This window comes from Schistocerca nitens, chromosome 2 (assembly GCF_023898315.1).
Source record: "Schistocerca nitens isolate TAMUIC-IGC-003100 chromosome 2, iqSchNite1.1, whole genome shotgun sequence".
NCBI classification, from domain to species: domain Eukaryota; kingdom Metazoa; phylum Arthropoda; class Insecta; order Orthoptera; family Acrididae; genus Schistocerca; species Schistocerca nitens.
In genome coordinates, this window is record NC_064615.1 from 543,882,458 (window position 1) to 543,900,058 (window position 17,601).

Here is a 17,601-nt window from a genome sequence, read left to right on the forward strand (position 1 = left end):
CAACAAAGACATTACCATGCCACATGAGAGATTACCTTATTTGTACATAAAATATATCCTAAAATGGTAGTAAGTGTTAGTCTTTGACCTCATGGGTTTTTAACAAATTACTTAAGAGTACAGGGAACAAAAGGAAGATAAGTTAAAATAAAAAATGGTAACCAACACAAATGTATGTACATGTGAAATGATCAATTTTATTCTGACTTTTTCACAATGATATGGAACACAAAACATTGCAGCATTATAAAGAGAATGAATAAATAGTTAACATGTCAAGAGACTGAGCAGAAACTCAGATTGGACATGGCAGGTAATCTGCCATGGCCTATTCAGTGGAACCAACAAAAGTATTTGCCTAAAGGAATTTAGGGAACCCAAATAAAATGTAAATCAGGATGTTCAAACAGGCGAAGGATCCCAATGCACCTGAATGGAAATTCGGTGCCATAATCACTCCGCAATTTTCTCAGTAATTTAACATGTGACCACAAATACAAATGTATAAACTTTTTTTATTTAATCCTAGAATATCTCAACATAATACAACAAACATCAATAATTCAAAATATGAGTATACACACAATGTTTAAAGGCTCTCTTTAAGGGTGGGACAGGTGGTCAGCCGTGGCCTTGATGAAGGAACTATCCCGGCATTTGCCTTAGCGATCCAGGATGGCCAGACAGTGCGAACCCCATCCTCCCGAATATGAGGTCAGTGCTGTTAATAGCTACACTGCCTCATTCGGTTGTTACCTATTATACAATGTTCTGATTTACATGAAAATAGATCTTACAACTAGCAAAAATAATGATTAAATATATACACAATTACATATTCAATTACACTTTAACATTTTTCTTTATCACTTTACACAAACAGACCACACAACACTTTGTTCACGGAACTTCAATAACCTGCCAGAGGCTGCTTCAGCAGTTGCTGCATGTATGAGTAGTTATCTGAAACAGAAGAACAGGAAACAAACAGCAGAAATATCCTTGTCTAAAGACACTTTAGAAACAACATAAAAACTTGCAGCAACTACTTAGCTGACTCATATTAGTAGTAAACATATTCACTTAAGGCATGTCTAGCAATTAATTTAATATGTTCTTCAAACTTCTATATGTATGCTGATAACACTACACTGTAGAGTGTGACCACAATGAAACTAACAATGTAAGGGATATCTTCTACACAAATTCTGGGATGTTAACATCTGAATAGCTGTTCTCTGCAAAACACTGTTTTTTATAGTTGGAGGGTCCAGCATGTGAAGCAAGATACTGAAACTTGTTAAAGACTTACTGAAATTTATCTTTTGATGGAGTTTTAGATACCTCAGATACCTCAGATAATGACTGACTTTTTCAGTAAACAAAATGTCCATGAAAGCATCTAATAATAATTCCATGTCCCACAATGTAATTTTATTTTTTAAAGAGTGGAGCCCCTCCACACTGCCACTAGCAAAAGTTCTACAATCACCTCTACAGTGATTAGTTTTTTAATCAATACAGATCCATCAGGAGATAGAAAATGGATGAAAAATGTAACAAGAATTGAGATTTTAAGGGCAGAGGGCAAAACATGTCACGTCAAGCACCAAGGGGAAAAAATCCTCCACAACTGTTGGACAGGTAGTAAGAGCAGTAGCGGATTTCTTGCTGTCTGCAGAAGATCATGCAAGGGTAGGTCACATTAGTAAGTGGGTACCATGCAGTTTGATACTAGTGTTATAACCACCTGCACATCAGTACAAATGCATGTTGGAGCACATCAGGCTACAGTGGGGAAGGCCAGTTGCACCCTTTCTGTACTCCAACCTACTTACATTTAATGCCCGATTTAATAAAAATTATACTCTTCCATTTCTGGCACCCTTTCTAGAATACAAACTAGCAAAATTATGAGAATTTCTTGTGTTCCACCACAAAGATAGGAAAACTTCCGTGTTTTGCAAATGAAATTTAGTACTGAGCACAAGATGTGAAAATAGCAGCATATATTAACAATAATATACGGATTAGTGTTAACAAACTGATGTCAGTATCATTCTAAGAAACTTGAAATTCAAAATAATTGAATGTCAGAATGGGTGCTACAGCTACCAATTTTTAAGTAAAGCAGAAAACAAAATGCTACTGTACTTACAAACTTTGAGGTGCCACATGCCTTGACACAGGCTACCAATAACCCACAAGTATTTTTGACATCTCATGCCTCACAGGTACTTAACTGGATTGCAATCTGATGATTGCTGCTATCAACATGAAAGGTGATATAGTTGTATCCAGTGACCAAATTTCAAAGCCGATACTGAAATTAAGTTCTAAGTTACAAATTCCAGTATTTACATATACATCACTGGTAATCCATTCACGTGTCATAACATTAAACTCAGTGCAAATGTACCTCCATTTTAAGCGAAAGGTCAAGTTTGCCATTGTATGCAAAACACTATTACTTTATACTTCAAGTTTGCCTCTATAGGACTGTGTAACATTTGCTGCTGCTGGAAGACTATCGGAGCCATAACTGGAACAAAGAGCTCTGAGTTACCACCTGCCAATATAAACAAACTTCAATTTTAAACTGAAGGTGAAATATGTCATATGTATCCAAACCACTACCACATTATTCTTCAAGCTTCTCGCATTATGGCTGTGTGACGGCGGCTGCTGCTGCTGACTTCTGGAGCTGTAACAGAAACAAAGAGCTTTGAGTTACCATTTGCCAGTATACTCTTAAGGACTGTAACTGTACCTTCATTTTAAGTGAAAGGTGAAATTTCCCACACGTGTATCCAAACCACTAGTACCTTATTCTTCAAGTTTCCCATTTTATAACTGTGTGACATCTGCTGCTGGTGACTGACTGCTGGAGCTATAACTGGAACAAAGTGCTCTGACTTACTGACCGACAATATACATTAAACACTTCAACACAAAACCACTAGTACTCTTTTAATGTAGCATAACAAATATATGCCAAGCCCTACAGTTATATCTCCATTTTAAGGGGGAGTTCAAATCTGCCAAAAATGTACCCAAACTAGAATTACCTTACTGTTATAATATCCCAAGTATTAAACGGAGACTCATCTGCTGGTGTTGGTGTGCCTCTCGCTCCTCTTCCACACTACTGGTACCAAGGATCACCTCTACAGGAAGGGTTTCACCTACAGAAAAATAGGTTTCATATCAGCATAAGCACAATAGAAATGATGCCATATTATTTTTGGTGATATATATTACAATGTTTGCGTACAGTATTCTACATGGTACTTGCAGCTTGAATATTTACTTCAAACAAGTTGACAACTGACTCAGTTTTAGTAATGACTATAGCTTCAAGTTTCTTCTTTAATCCTAGCAACACCAACACATTTTCAATAATGTGTATTGGGGGGAAGGGAGGGTACTGTATTTCCACCCTAAAAAAATATCTTAATTGTTGTTGACATATATTTTAAACAAATACTGATGTATAAGTTGGGCCATGAACTTCAAAATATTCAATATGACTGTCACTGTGGAAAGTCACATGTACTATTAACGTGTCAAATTTTTGGGTTAAGTTTAACCACAAAATTTAAAACATTTATGGAATTCAGTAGAAGACTCCATTAAAAACAATTATCCTTTTCAAAATTTTAAAATATGAAACAGTATCTAATTCCCCCCCCCCTCCCGGCATCGTCAGGGTTAAAAACAAATGATACACAGGAATGAGCACTGATACAATTTGCTATCCGATTAGTTACTAATAATTGCGAGACGACAGTTCATATATCACACAGTGGCATTTTATTAGCACTATCGTTATTACACCTGCAACAATAACTTACAATTAAATAATTAAGTATTCCGGCACCATATGCAACATAATTTAATGTTGGAAAATGTCAAGGCAAACAGGTGCGGTGGTATCGACAGCTTAAGTAGTCACGACAAATGAAAACTTGCGCGTAAAAATGCGCAAAGCACCACACTGTATAGTATGCTCTTATTTTAAAAAAAATTAATAAAATAAAAATAAATGATTATGCATGCACTGAAATAACCATAATTGCAATAAATATATTTTTTTCATTACTCACCCAAATCTAGCTCCGAAGGTCTTTGTGAAGAGAAATTCACAATTAAATGTGATTTCTGAAGATGTTTTTTTAAATTCGTCGTCGTCGATTTGAACGATAATTTCTTACCGCACAAAGTACATTTCGCAAACTCTCGATCAAGAGTTTCGAAATATGACCACATTTCGCTTGTCCTCGACCTCTACATGTTGGCAACTATTGGTAGTAATATCAACAACACAAAGAAAAACAAGAACGCGGAACGAAAGTCAATACCCTGTAACGCAACCAAAGGCCGGAAAAATAGTGACACCTGTTCCGGAACACCAAGAATTGCAGAGAAATGAGACGATAGATTCCCGTTATTTGCCCTCCCTGATGGCCCACCGTCGTTTCCGTAGCAGTACGAAAATATTTGTTCGCTCCAGCTACTATCCTCTCTGGAAATATCACCTGGAACTACGACCTTTAACTGGAGTCACCGAGTCAGGAACGTCTACACACACAGTTATTCCGTTACCAGCTTCCAGGTTACCTGTAGTGGTAGCCCGATAACTGCCAGAGAACTAGAACTACGAGCCAATAACGATAACTGCCAGAGGAGAATACCGGTCTCTGACAGTTATTTCCATAGTCGCTCGAATTCCTTAGTAACTGTCCTTGTACTACGCGTCCAAGCTAAATTAACACGTAAGGCGGTGGCTCAAGGGATCGACTGTACTTGTTAATGCCTGTACTGCAGCTCCTATCAGCCACGGCTCGGACATTAACTTTATTTAATTGTTTATGCTAAAAGTAACGAAGGCCCACGAAATAGTACACAGTTCTTATCAACAGATGGCGCGCAGTCTCACAATTATTCCCATGGTCTATAGAACGCCTTCCAAATGCGCAGTACGATCTTCGGTCAACAGATGGCGCGAGGCACTGTTGACACTAAACAGTTATTGAAATAACTGCCAGAATCAGAGGAACGGTTATCGCAGTAACCGTTACTTCTCAGTAACCGGTTATTTCTATCAGTTACGTTATTTTTTGCCACCTCTATTAGAGAGTGATATTTTGATTTTTCATGCAGCAAAACATTTGACGAACCTTGATGAGATAATAGTTTCGTTCAAAGAAAGAATAGCATGCCATGTAAAGCTGTAGCAAGATAAGAGAGAAAAAATTCTGGGATCTAAAGATTGGTTTTGTGTTTCCTTTATTTCATTTTATGTCTCAAAAAAGAGAGAGTTATCAGCTAACAGGCAATAAAGAGCGCAAACTTCGTGGTCCTCGTCTCCCTTCCAGTATTAATTGCAAGTTCTTTTAACAAAATACGCTAATTTAAATTCGATAGAAAAATGTTGTGTGAAGAGGCGTGGCACTGCTCTTTGGTACATTTAAGACCAAATAACATGCCCTACATATCCTCAGATATATGTGTTTTATATATCAAACTCATCAGAAATATATGAGCTACAAAATGAACAAATTTTTGAAAAATCGTTTTTTTAACATTTTTTACGTCCTTTCTCGAACACTCGAGGGGGTGGGGGCGTCACCATCACGTTTTTGCCTCAGTTCGGAAATATCCAGGGCTGTGTGCCACAGAGATCCAGCCTCTGTTCTTGATTTTCGTTAATGATGTGGAGTCCAATGGGCACTCCTTGTAGTTCACAAATGAAAACAACTTTGTTATTAAAAGAAGATAGTGTTGTTCCAGCAATTCAATAAAGCAGAAATCCTCTTCAGTGAATCCAATGCCTATTTTATAGGGAACAAGATGATACTGGAGCATTGGCTGACACAGCAGCTGTTAAACTTTATGACGTTTTCCACTCAAACCATCTTGATTACGGAGCCAGGTTCACACATGCAACTAATGAGATGCCACATCTTGTGGCTTTCTGTACAGGCATCATGAGCTACCTGTCATACAGGACGCCACAAATTCTATGTAGTTGCACAGCTTTTAACGCGGCATCAACTTAAATCATATGGGTGGGTATTAATGCTATATGGCATTAGACCTACTACAGGAGTTAAATACAAGAGAGACAAAACCTGAAATAGAATTTGTACTGGGATAAATAAGGGCCACAAAAAACACTTACAAGAAAACAATACTTGAAAACGGAAATGGTGTCTGTTATGGCAAACTAACCAACAGAACATACATATCACCTGCAGATATGCCACTCTTCCAAGATTTTAATATCTTATTGTATTCACAGATCTAGGCATTTCAGGAAACTAATTTTTAGTTTAAGAGTTGCCAAATCACACTTGGGAGCTATCTCCCACATATAAACAAAAATTTATACATTACTTTGTCTCGTAATTCACGAAGTTTGTACCACACACTTTTTTGGTTACATATTAAGTTTATTTATTCATCTAAAAACTCCTTCAAGGTTGTGGTATAGTTCTACATCATTGGTTTACAAATATTGGCACACACACACACACACACACACACACACACACACACACACACACACAGAGAGAGAGAGAGAGAGAGAGAAACTTAAACATAGATTATATATAGTTCCAGGAGGTGCGAAAATATATGCCTGTCGACCGCTGTTTGGCTCTTTCAGTAATAAAATGAAAACACACAGAAATTGGCTGGAGTGCGGTAGCAATTACTCCAAGATAACTATCATGTTTCGAAGTAGAGCCAAGGGGGATCAGTAGAGGAAGCAAAATGGCGTAAGAAAGTACAACCAAGTTGAACTTTATGTGACATGACTAAAATTTAACGTCTTAAGGTACATCACTGGAAATTGGCAGTTCACACATGCAACTGTACTGCAACTACAGTATGCCACTAGCTGTGGCGACACTTTCGTTGCATGTGTGAACCCGGCTTCAAGGTAATCTGTGGTTAAAATGTAAAACTGCTGTAGCTTTGGCATCAGCTGTGGAAATGCTTTGTTCAGTTTGTTGATTAGCGCGTGGTAAAGTTTACAGTCAGTCGTCTTCGGTATGTTTGAGCTCTCAGTTATTTGTCGCTTTATTGCCGTATGTTATTTGTATTACCACATTTGATGAGATAAGGGTAACTTAAGAAACTTTAGTGTAGCTGTGTACCAAGAATATTAATAGGTAGTGCTGTAACTCCTTGTTGCGAGGTGATTAGTTTCATTAAAAAAAAAAAAAAAAAAAAAAAAAGAAATAGTAGCTCTGTTTTCTCAACCTTGAAACATGATGTCGTGGTGTTGGAAAACTCAAAACAAACTTTACGGCTATTAATGACCACGTTCTTTATGATGGTCGTAGTCTAATTTACATTTTTAATACGTTTTGCCAAGAACGGAAGAAAAAACGTTTAAGGAGCGTTATGAGGTGTACTAACATTAGCAAAGAAAACTTTGTTTTTTTTTTTTTTTTTTTTTTCAAGCATTGTAGAGTTGCCATTCATACAGGTTTGTGCTTAAACTGTTTTGTAAATTTTACTGTTGAATTAAATCAAGAGAAACAGTTTATAACTGAAAAACTCACCGTTTTTTTGCTGACCAGATAGAAATTTTCTCGTATGTCCTCTGTTCCTGATTTAAGTACACCCTGTTGCCCAACTTTTGCTATCATTGTTCATCTTGTAACCTTTTTTCAACATGCTGTTCATTCAGTTCTAATTATCTTCTAAATCCTTTTTGATCTCTGACAGAATTACAGTTTTGTTAACAAACTTAAAAATTTACTTCTTCTCTATAAATATTTATTGTTTCCTACTTTGCCCATAGTTTCCTTTATTGTTGGTGTTGAAGTACATGTTGAATAACGTGGCGTATAGGCTCCAAGAGTGTCACTTATTCTCGTCCTTCAGCTAATAGTGACAATATGATTTCTGTTGAAGATATAGGTCCTTTATACCTGCAGAATTTGGAAGAATGATTTATAAAGCATGTTCAAAAAGAAACGTTCCGGATGTATAATTACAGAAACCAATACCTGCATGTTAGAAGTATTGACTGTGGCTGTTGAGAAACTTGTCCCACTGTGACACAAGATGGTGAATGGCTGTCTCATAAAATTCCCGGGGCTCCAGTGTTAACCAGTTCCGCACATACAGCTGGACATCTTGACCAAGATGGCCCCCTTGTGAGTCATTTCCTGCAGCATGGGACAACAGTGAATGCCCAGCATTACTCGCAAACCTTGACTACCCTTCGCCAAGTGATCAAATCAAAACAACCAGACAATCTCACCCGTGCCGGGTCATTCTGTTCCACGACAATGCAAAGCCTCATGCAGCCAACACAGTCATGGCACCCCTGCAGAAATTGTAATTGGAGATTTTCGGCCACCCCCATATAGTCCCTGTGATTACCCCATTTTTGGTCCCCTTAAAAAGGCTCTGAGGGGCAAGCGATTCACCTTGGACGACGACATCCAGCTATATGTGCGGAACTGGTTAATATCACAGCCCTGGGAATTTTATGAGACAGCCATTCAATGTGTCATGCCACAGTTGGACAAGTCTCTCAAAAGGCAGGATCAGTACCTCTAATGTACAGGTGTCTGTAATTATGTCTCCAGCTCGTTTCTTTTTGAATGCCCCTTATACATTGTGTAATGATACTCTAAGCTGTATTGGAATGGCAGTGATTGGTCGGAATATTTATGATGGAGTTGCTTGGAGTTTGTCAGCATAACAAATTTTAATCTCAGTTTGAAACTTTTCAGTGTTGTATGTTTGTTACCAAGCAGTTAATTTCACCAAATGGATCCAGTAGTACCTGAAGTAGGCCTATTTGAAAATTCATATACTCTATTTATCATTAAATAAAGCAAATATAACCTAAGGATGGAATAGTGTTGGAGAAAACTTACATAAAGAACAGTGAGGTTTCATCATCTCCCCCTCCGTTCCAGTTTTGCCAGGAGATCTCAGTTGTGATAACAGCAATGATCTGTAGTGCAGGTTGGGGTATATGTCACATTGAAAAGTGATCATTTGTTGAGTGTCAGCAAAGCCAACATATGTAAATCCTCCCTTGAATGGTAAATTGAGCAAAACATTCACTGCACACTTAATGCACCAGTCATTACAAATAACTAAAGCAGCAAGGTGAATCAAAATAGCTGTATCATATAATAGATTAATCGTTGAGTGTTTTGGTGCATATTATGAACATCAACTATGAAAAATGTAAGAGGGATCTCAGTTCAGTTCTAAAGAAAGAAAAAAAAATGCCATAGAAGATAACAACTTACCAAGTAGTGGAGGTGCTGAGTCATTGACAGACCCATAAACAGAACTGAGAACTTTGTTTTCGGCTGAATACCCAAGCCCCCCCCCCCTCCTGCTCCCCTCTCCAGACACCAACACAAACAAATGACTGCATGATTACATTGTGTCCCAGTTGAATGCACAGTTCCAGTGCATCTCTGTGTATTGCATCTTGAATGGGGTGAGGGGTTGTGGTGGTGGAGTGGACTCAAAGGATGTGGGGAGTGATTGAGAGGGTTACGGAACTGCAGCCAACAGTTGTGAGGGATGCAGCGTATGCATATAATATCTATTGCACAATCCCGCTACCAGAACTTTCTGTGTCATAATGAGGAGACAGCTGACAATGTTGATGAATTTTTTTTTTGTTTATTCAGTTCTAACTTTTAGCACTTTGCATAAGTTTTTATTTAATTATCTTGATTACATTTTTTAAAAATAAGATTACCGATTTTGGCAATGCAATATCCATCTTCATAATCTCTCATTCTACTACAGTGCAGCAAGTCACAAACCCATACAAAATAACAAGAATTACAAGGTAGAAGCTGTAACAAAAGAATTAAAACACCATTGCTGCTTAAGTAAAGTAATATAACCCCACCTGTAATCAAAAAAGTAAAGTACATGTGACAGTCACAAAAAGGAAGAAAACACTCAAAGAATAAAGAAAAAATGTTATGGAGAATTCTTTAGAAAAAACTAAAAAGTAACCATAATGCAAATGACATTAAGTTCACAGATAAAAGCAATGGCAAAAATAATGAATTAATGAATTCATGGGGCTCTCATTCCACTGATAACTTCCTAACAGTGGGATCATTTCATGTCAATCCAATACTGTAAAGTAACATTTTCAACCTGAACATCTCAGATTTTTTTCAAATTTGGTGCATTCAATGATGCAGATAAGAGATGGAAAAATACCAATTTGCAGGTGTGTGTTAAAACTGTGAAGAAAGTTACAGGTCTGGAAAGTTTGGAATTCGTGCAAACTTTACATCCGTCTGTCACAACATAAATGACTAATTGTGGTTCTAAATCAGTGACAGCAATGAAAATGGTACCATTGGAAAGCCAACGAATAGACCTTTACATTGACATGCTACATGGCAAGTTTCTGAGAATTTTCATACTAAAGGTTATTGACCTTGACATTGACCTTGAATATCTCAAAACACTCCATCTTCAATTTTTTGAAAAAAATGTATTTAATTGCTCCAGTACGTTACTATAAATATGGTAAATATCAAAATGGCACACCAAAGGCATCATGCACAAATAATTATTTTGTCCGTATCAATACTGTTATAACGTCAAGTTTAACAAATATATTTCAGAACGACACAACACATATGTCACTGAGTAAGTTGACAAGCAAGACATGTGTACATGTTAGCATTCAAATGAGCACTGAGTCCCAGTCTAGCGGCCGCTGCTCGGCTGGCCGCTTAGGTGGCGCAGCTGCTGCATGGCTGGCAGACAGCGCTGCACGTAGAGGGCGCGCGTAATTGCGCGGCTGCGCTTTGAATGATCGGCGAGTCACAACACTTTCCCCCCTTTGAAATTGTTGCACTGGTCTTGATGGAGGTGTCCTGGAGATGGCTAATGTCCATAGGCGTTGTTTGACTCGTCGTAAAGTCTCGAGGAGGAGGCCTCCCGTACGGACGGAAGTGTCCCCGATGTTAACGGCTCGAGATGACAGGAGACGTAGGGGTCGAATCTGCTGGGGCACCCTGCACCAATCTGCCCGTTGCGGCAGGTCCAGTTGATATAACAGGAGGCATGGGCGATGTGTCTGCGTCCATTGGAGGAGGAGGCGAGTAGATTTGCTCTGACAGAGAATGGTCATCCGGTTCCTGCATGGGCACGTCTCCTTGTGGCGTCCGTTCTTGCGCTGGCATCGCGATGATGGTGAGAGGGCTGTGTTGTGAGTATTGAGAGATGCCAAGATCCCGAGCGTCAGGTAGGGCCAAAAGTGGTGTAGCGGCATTCGGAACAGGCGTTGCTGGCACACGAGGCCGAAGCTGGTCCGAATGACGCACTGCAACACCCGTGTCCATCTGGATTTCATACAGGAGTCTGCCATGGTGTCTTAAGATGCGGCCCAGGCTCCATTTTGGCCGCCTGCCATATCCCCGTACCCAGACGAGGTCGTCGGCGGTGAACCGGCGAAGTGAACGCACCCGCGGCCGTGAGGCAGAAGGCCGCAGAAGATGAAGTAGCATGCGGGGCTGTCGGCCATGTAAGAGCTCAACCGGGCTGTGGTCGCCCATGGGGGTGAAACGGTAAGACGCCAGAAACTGGAGAAGCGCATCATCAGCAGCAGAAGAAGTCAGAAGTTTCCGCATCTGAGCCTTAAATGTGTGGACCAGTCGTTCAGCCTCACCATTGGATTGTGGATGGAATGGCAGGGCCGTGACATGCATAACGCCGTGACGAACACAAAACTCCGCAAATTCGGAAGAAGCAAATTGCGGACCATTATCTGTAACAAGAGTAGAGGGGAGGCATTTCATGCATCATAGCAATCACTGACTCTTCTCTACTCACTAAAGAAGCAGAATATGTCTTTGTCTTTACTAAACCTTTGTTAACAGGTATTACACAATGAAGCTTTTGAGTACTTGGAATCATCCTTGTATTTTTGAAATGTTGTTTGAGCTTGGCCGTATCTCCATCATGATGGGAAACCAATGTATAATGGAAGACAAATAAAGGAATATTTTCCTTGCACCACTCAAAAAACTGTTGTGATGTCAAAAATACGATTTTCTCAAGGTCACTTGAGGCTGGCAAGTCTTGCAAATCTCTTTACATTCACCTAAATACTGAAGGCTACTATTTAAAATATAGAGTGCCAGTTCTGATTCTACTTCCATCTTCACTTAAATCTTCTCTGGAAATACCTGCTACAACTGAGGCAACATCTGCAGCGATTGTTGGGTTTTGCAATTTTTTTTTTTAGTTCTACATTTACTTCAAGATTTTCTACCCAACAATACATTAGGATATTTGTTTATCATCCACTCCTGAACATTCCTTAAATTCTTCTGCACTCTTGCATGACCTTCTCCCCTGAATGGGCTGCAACAATACAATTTTGACTCGAAATCCATTTCTTACTAAATATTACTTTACGACACATTTACACTGCACTTCGTTAAACAAGCCACAGCTTTGCAAAATATATAGAGATCAGTGGACTAATGGGACTATTTGAAATAAGTCTCTCTCTGATTGGCTGTTCACTAAAACAGGCTAATGTTGATTGGTTGAAATAAAAGTGATCTCTCATTGGCTGTTCACAGCTAGAAATAATAAAGAACTGGTCTGAATAAAAGTAACTGCTGTTGGCTGGTGTTACAGAAAAAACTGGGTACATAGCTGTTTACTGCATGTTGATGGTGTACTTAAGTTGACAAAATAATTTTTTGTGCGTGATGCCTTTGGTGTGCCATCTTGATATTTACCATATTTATAGTAACATACTGGAGCAATTGTATACATTTAAAAAAACAAAATTGATGATGGGGTATTTTGAGATATTCAAGGTCAATGACCATTAGTATGAAAATTCTCAGAAACCTGCCATGTGACGTACAATGTAAAGGCCTATTTGTTAGCTTTCCAATGGTACCATTTTCATTGCTGTAACTGAATTAGAACCAAAATTACAGTCATTTATGTTATGACATACACATGTAAAATTAGCACAAATTCCAAAGTTTCCAGACCTGTAACTTTCTTCACAGTTGTAATGCACCAAATTTGAATGAAATCCAAGAGGGTCAGATTGAGAGGTATGTTGAATTGACATGGAATGACCGAGTGGCAGCAAACACTTTAGTAGACAACCAAATGCAAACACAAGAGATTTAACCTGCCAGGTATGGTATTCACTACTAATAGACATTAGTTGGAAAACTAAAATTCTAAGGGGATTAAGAAATCATTGTCACTAAAAAGTGGTAATTCTTCTGATTGTGATGGTCTTTCATTTAATTCATACTATTGTGTGAGACCATGTGAACCAAATCAGTGTGGTAAAGGAACCATATACTCTTAGAAAGATTATATAAAAATTTAAAGATGATGAAAGTAGAAAAAGCACAAAAAGTTTAACATATGGTTTACTGTATATACTAATGTAACAGTACAGGGCTCTAAACTACTGCTGAAAGCCTGCTAAAAATGAAACAAACACTGTAGAGAACACCTTTGTGTACAATGCTGAAAGTGCAAAGTGTCCACATGAAGCCTCCCTTATTTCCAAATGCGATTTAAAAGAAACCTGTTAGGAAGAGATACTTATGGTTTGCAGCATCATGTAAAGTAAGTAAACATTTTTTTACAAAAAATTAATACATTTCTACATTTGTTCTTTTCATGGCGTGTAAAATGTCTAGAAAATGCTCGTATCTTAACCCTTGTGTGAACAAGCATATCAGGGATGGTGGAGCTTATTACACCCACAGTTCTGTGGAAATCATCAATGGCATCTACAAGTGAGACACACACAGAATGTCTTTCACATAACTTCGCAGGAGTAAATCCAGAGGTGTTAAGTCTGGTGATCAAAGTGGCCATTTGGTTGGTCTATTGTGTCCTAACCATTGCTGTGCAGATGTCCAGTTCAGGATGTCATGAACAAACTCCACTGCAGTGGTGCCCTACCCTGCTGGAAAATCACATTTCACTGAAGGTGAAGAAGCTGAAAGACAGCAAATTGCTGAAGCATTTCCAAATAAATGGTTCTTGCTATTGTTTGGTCAATGGTCAATGGAATACAACAACACCAAAATTTTAACACTGGTTTCCAGCTTCTGGGACTCTGTAATTAAAGAATCCATGGAAATACGTTTTGCTGATAATTTAATGAATCATGTCAATGTCTTTCAGCTTGATGAAAATTGGAATCCTATTATTAAAATGATGCAGTCACAACATAATCAACATGCTCAGTCGATACTTAGTGACTAGTTTGTTCTTACTTCACCACTGAGGGCAGCACATACAACTTGACTGCTGCGCACATGTCACCTCCTAATGCATGTGCTGTGAACCGCCAGTATGATTTGCATGCGCAGAATTCGCTGTAAATACCATGACTGCATCAGGTCTCTTCAGTACTTCGTCTACTCACCTGAGGATGGCCGGACGTCTCTGGGCCGAAATATCTTGGCAGAATGTTGATGGGATCTGGCTGCAAACCCGAAAATTAGTGGAAGAAGCAAGTCTCTGTCTTATAAATTTTTTTGGATGCATTTGGAAATCAGGGATGTTTCATGTGGACACACTCTATTATCCAAGTACAAATTGTTTCTTCATCTGGTGTGAAATGTAGCATGATGTTTTGAATGAATTCATGTTACTAACCATAAATACCATGAAGTAGTACATGTGCAGATGGCAGAGTTAGAGTTCTGAGAGACTTCATTAACAGCATGCACAAAGTTTGCGAACTGTCACTGCAGATCATTCAGTCTGCTGTTCTGTGGGATAAAGTATGTTTAGCGAATGCACAGAGTTGCCTCAAAATATGGTAGCATAGGAAGTATAATGGTGTGAAAGAATGTAAAGTTCACAAGTTGCTTATTTCATTGTTAAGATACAGAAGACATTATTCTTGTAGTAGAGATAGATGCTTTTGGTTCCTTTATAAGATCTTGGATTTGATACTTCTAAGAGAGCCGTTCATCAGTCTTCAGTCAGAAGAATTTAAAATATTCATCTAAACTGATTAATTGATCACCCTGTCACAATAAAATTTTACTTCTATAAGAGTTCAGTGTCACTGCACAAGCTAATGGTATCCACTATCCTATTGAAATATCATTTACATTAAAACAGTGTTTTAAACTCTTGTGCCGACAAGATATGAACACTCTTGTTATGTTTGTAATCAGCCAATGAATGAAAAGAAGTTTTCCTTATTGATTTAAATGTGAAGGTGTGACACCAACATAAGACAGTTGTCTCTGATTACAGAAAAGTTCACTCTTTCCAGTTCTCAACTTTTTTGAGAAAGTGATACACAACAGAATACAGACCCATTTTTCTTACACTACTTGGCAGCCTGCTACTCAGTAACGCTTTCATGGAATTTTCTCTGGAGAGCAATCTGTAAATAAAGCCCTGTCACGACATTATTCATAACATGGTAGCATAAAGCAGCAAATTGACTAATTATCCCACATGGGAAAAAAAAGCCCTCCTATGATATGAGGACCCAAATTCATCTACAAAAGTCATATCCCAAATGATACAGGTTAACAAGTTGATCAAGGAAGCATTTTAAGTTTTATTGTCAGAGAGACTCATACAGTTAAAGAAGTGAAACTAACCTGATAATATCAGGAGTAGGCATTAATGGTCATAGAGCAAATGAAACATTATGTATATAGTTCCGTAGTGGTCCTATTGGATAATAAGGAAGAGTTAGCAATTAGATAAATTAATTGAGATGCTCAGTTCTACATCTAATTTTCCATTGTTTGAATACTGTGCAAATTAGATGACTACTTATGCTGCAGAGGCTTTTAAAAAGTCATATAGTTCTTACAGTAATTTTCAAACACATTTACTCCATAATGCTATTTGTCACTAATAAAACATCAGTATAGTTTGTAGTCATGTAGTACCAGTTAATTATTAATGACTTTTTAAAAATTATTCCACACCGTGGGAGGTATAGGATCTATTGAAGACAAAGAGTGAATGGACAGTATTGCCATGTTGTAAAATCCATTACTGCTAAGTTGTAGAGCCAGTATGTTTTCCTTCCTGACATTTTTTGTACATCACCATTTAATGTCATTTATGACAGGTATCATTGTCATTTTCAAGAAGACAAAAGTTTTGATGGCAAGCCGCCTACTTTGTGCATAGGTTAAATGTACATAAAGATAGTAACTGTAGACAGACTGCAGAATAATTTGTATTTTACTGCTAAGCAATTTTTAAGGGCCATCTGTAGCTAATCTGCCTTGATATCAACTTAAGAAAACTTCTCTATTTGTAGTTATCAATAGATAGTAGTGTGTTAGTAAAACTTATTTCTCAAGCTTCAACTTAATGGCCTCTTTTAAAAAATGATTTTCCTTATACTATGACTCTTTTTCAGACTCACCTCTGTGATACTAATGGATGCAGGAATTCAGAGTCATCCCAATTTTGAGATGTTGGCCCAGATAGGTAATGGTGCATATGGCACTGTTTACCGTGCACGTTCAGCGAGTGGGCAAATTGTGGCTGTAAAGAAAGTCCGTGTGAACCTTTCTGCTGATGGTATACCTTTGTCTACACTTCGGGAAGTTGTTCTTTTGGAGGAATTGGCTTAGTATGAACATCCAAATATAGTGAAACTACTGGATGTCTGCACGGGTCATAGAACAAAAACCAATCTGTATCTGTTTTTAGTGTTAGAACATTTGGAGCAGGATTTGTCTAATTACATTGAAAAGTGTCCCTGGTCTGGCATGGGAACAAGCTTGGTGAGAGACATTATGTTCCAGACTCTGAGTGGTGTTGATTTTCTCCATAGTAAGCGTGTAACTCATCGAGATCTGAAACCTCAGAACATCCTGATTTCTTCTTTAGGAACAGTGAAGTTAGCAGACTTTGGGCTGGCTAAGACTTACGACTTTGAAATGCTACTTACTTCTGTTGTTGTAACCATATGGTATCGTGCTCCAGAGGTTCTTCTCAACTCAATATATGCTACACCAGTTGATATATGGTCCTGTGGTTGTATTATGGCTGAATTGTTTCTCCTGCGTCCTATGTTTTGTGGAACATCGGAAGTTGATCAACTGGACAAGATATTCAGCATCTTAGGAACACTGCCTGAAAGAAGTTGGCCAGAGCAGACACCATTACCTTGGTCTGTTTTCAAAAACTACACAGCTGCTGACCTGGAAGGGATGATGCCTGATTGCTCCCCAGATGGTCTGAATCTTTTGCAGAATTTGTTGATGTTTGATCCTTGTCAGAGAATCAGTGCTGCAAAAGCCTTAGCTCATCCTTATTTCAAGGAGCATGGATACATTGCACGCTAGCAGAACTGTATATTTACTAGGACTCTCAGAAGAAAGAGGAATGTGCACAAGTACTTTGAGTTGATAAAAGATTGCAATAAAATAAACAGTGTTGCTCACTCTATCAAACTGCATGACTGAAAAACTCAGTATTATGTATGTATATGAAACAGATGTTAGAACATGTTCATATTCTGAAAACACATATGATAAGTTGTAGATATGGGCATATTTTCAGTCCATAAATGTTGTAGAG

General features: G+C 38.2%; 1 protein-coding gene and 1 long non-coding RNA gene across 6 annotated transcripts; one reads left to right on the plus strand and one right to left on the minus strand.

Moving 5' to 3' along the window:
- Positions 1-497: 497 nt before the first annotated feature.
- LOC126236561 (uncharacterized) lies at positions 498-4,798 on the minus strand. Of its 5 annotated transcripts, none has more exons than XR_007544950.1 (6): positions 4,107-4,798; positions 3,069-3,185; positions 2,826-2,896; positions 2,638-2,704; positions 2,420-2,542; positions 498-2,336 (listed from the first exon to the last, which is right to left on the minus strand). It is a non-coding gene; the product is annotated as an uncharacterized LOC126236561 (long non-coding RNA). The 5 variants fall into 5 exon arrangements; XR_007544947.1 differs by having other exon boundaries at positions 498-2,323; positions 4,107-4,795; XR_007544948.1 differs by having other exon boundaries at positions 498-2,267; positions 4,107-4,794.
- Positions 4,799-16,451: 11,653 nt separating this feature from the next.
- LOC126235144 (cyclin-dependent kinase 6-like) lies at positions 16,452-17,366 on the plus strand. The gene is given in 1 exon segment (XM_049943876.1): positions 16,452-17,366. A coding segment is annotated over 1 exon segment (915 nt).
- Positions 17,367-17,601: the final 235 nt, after the last annotated feature.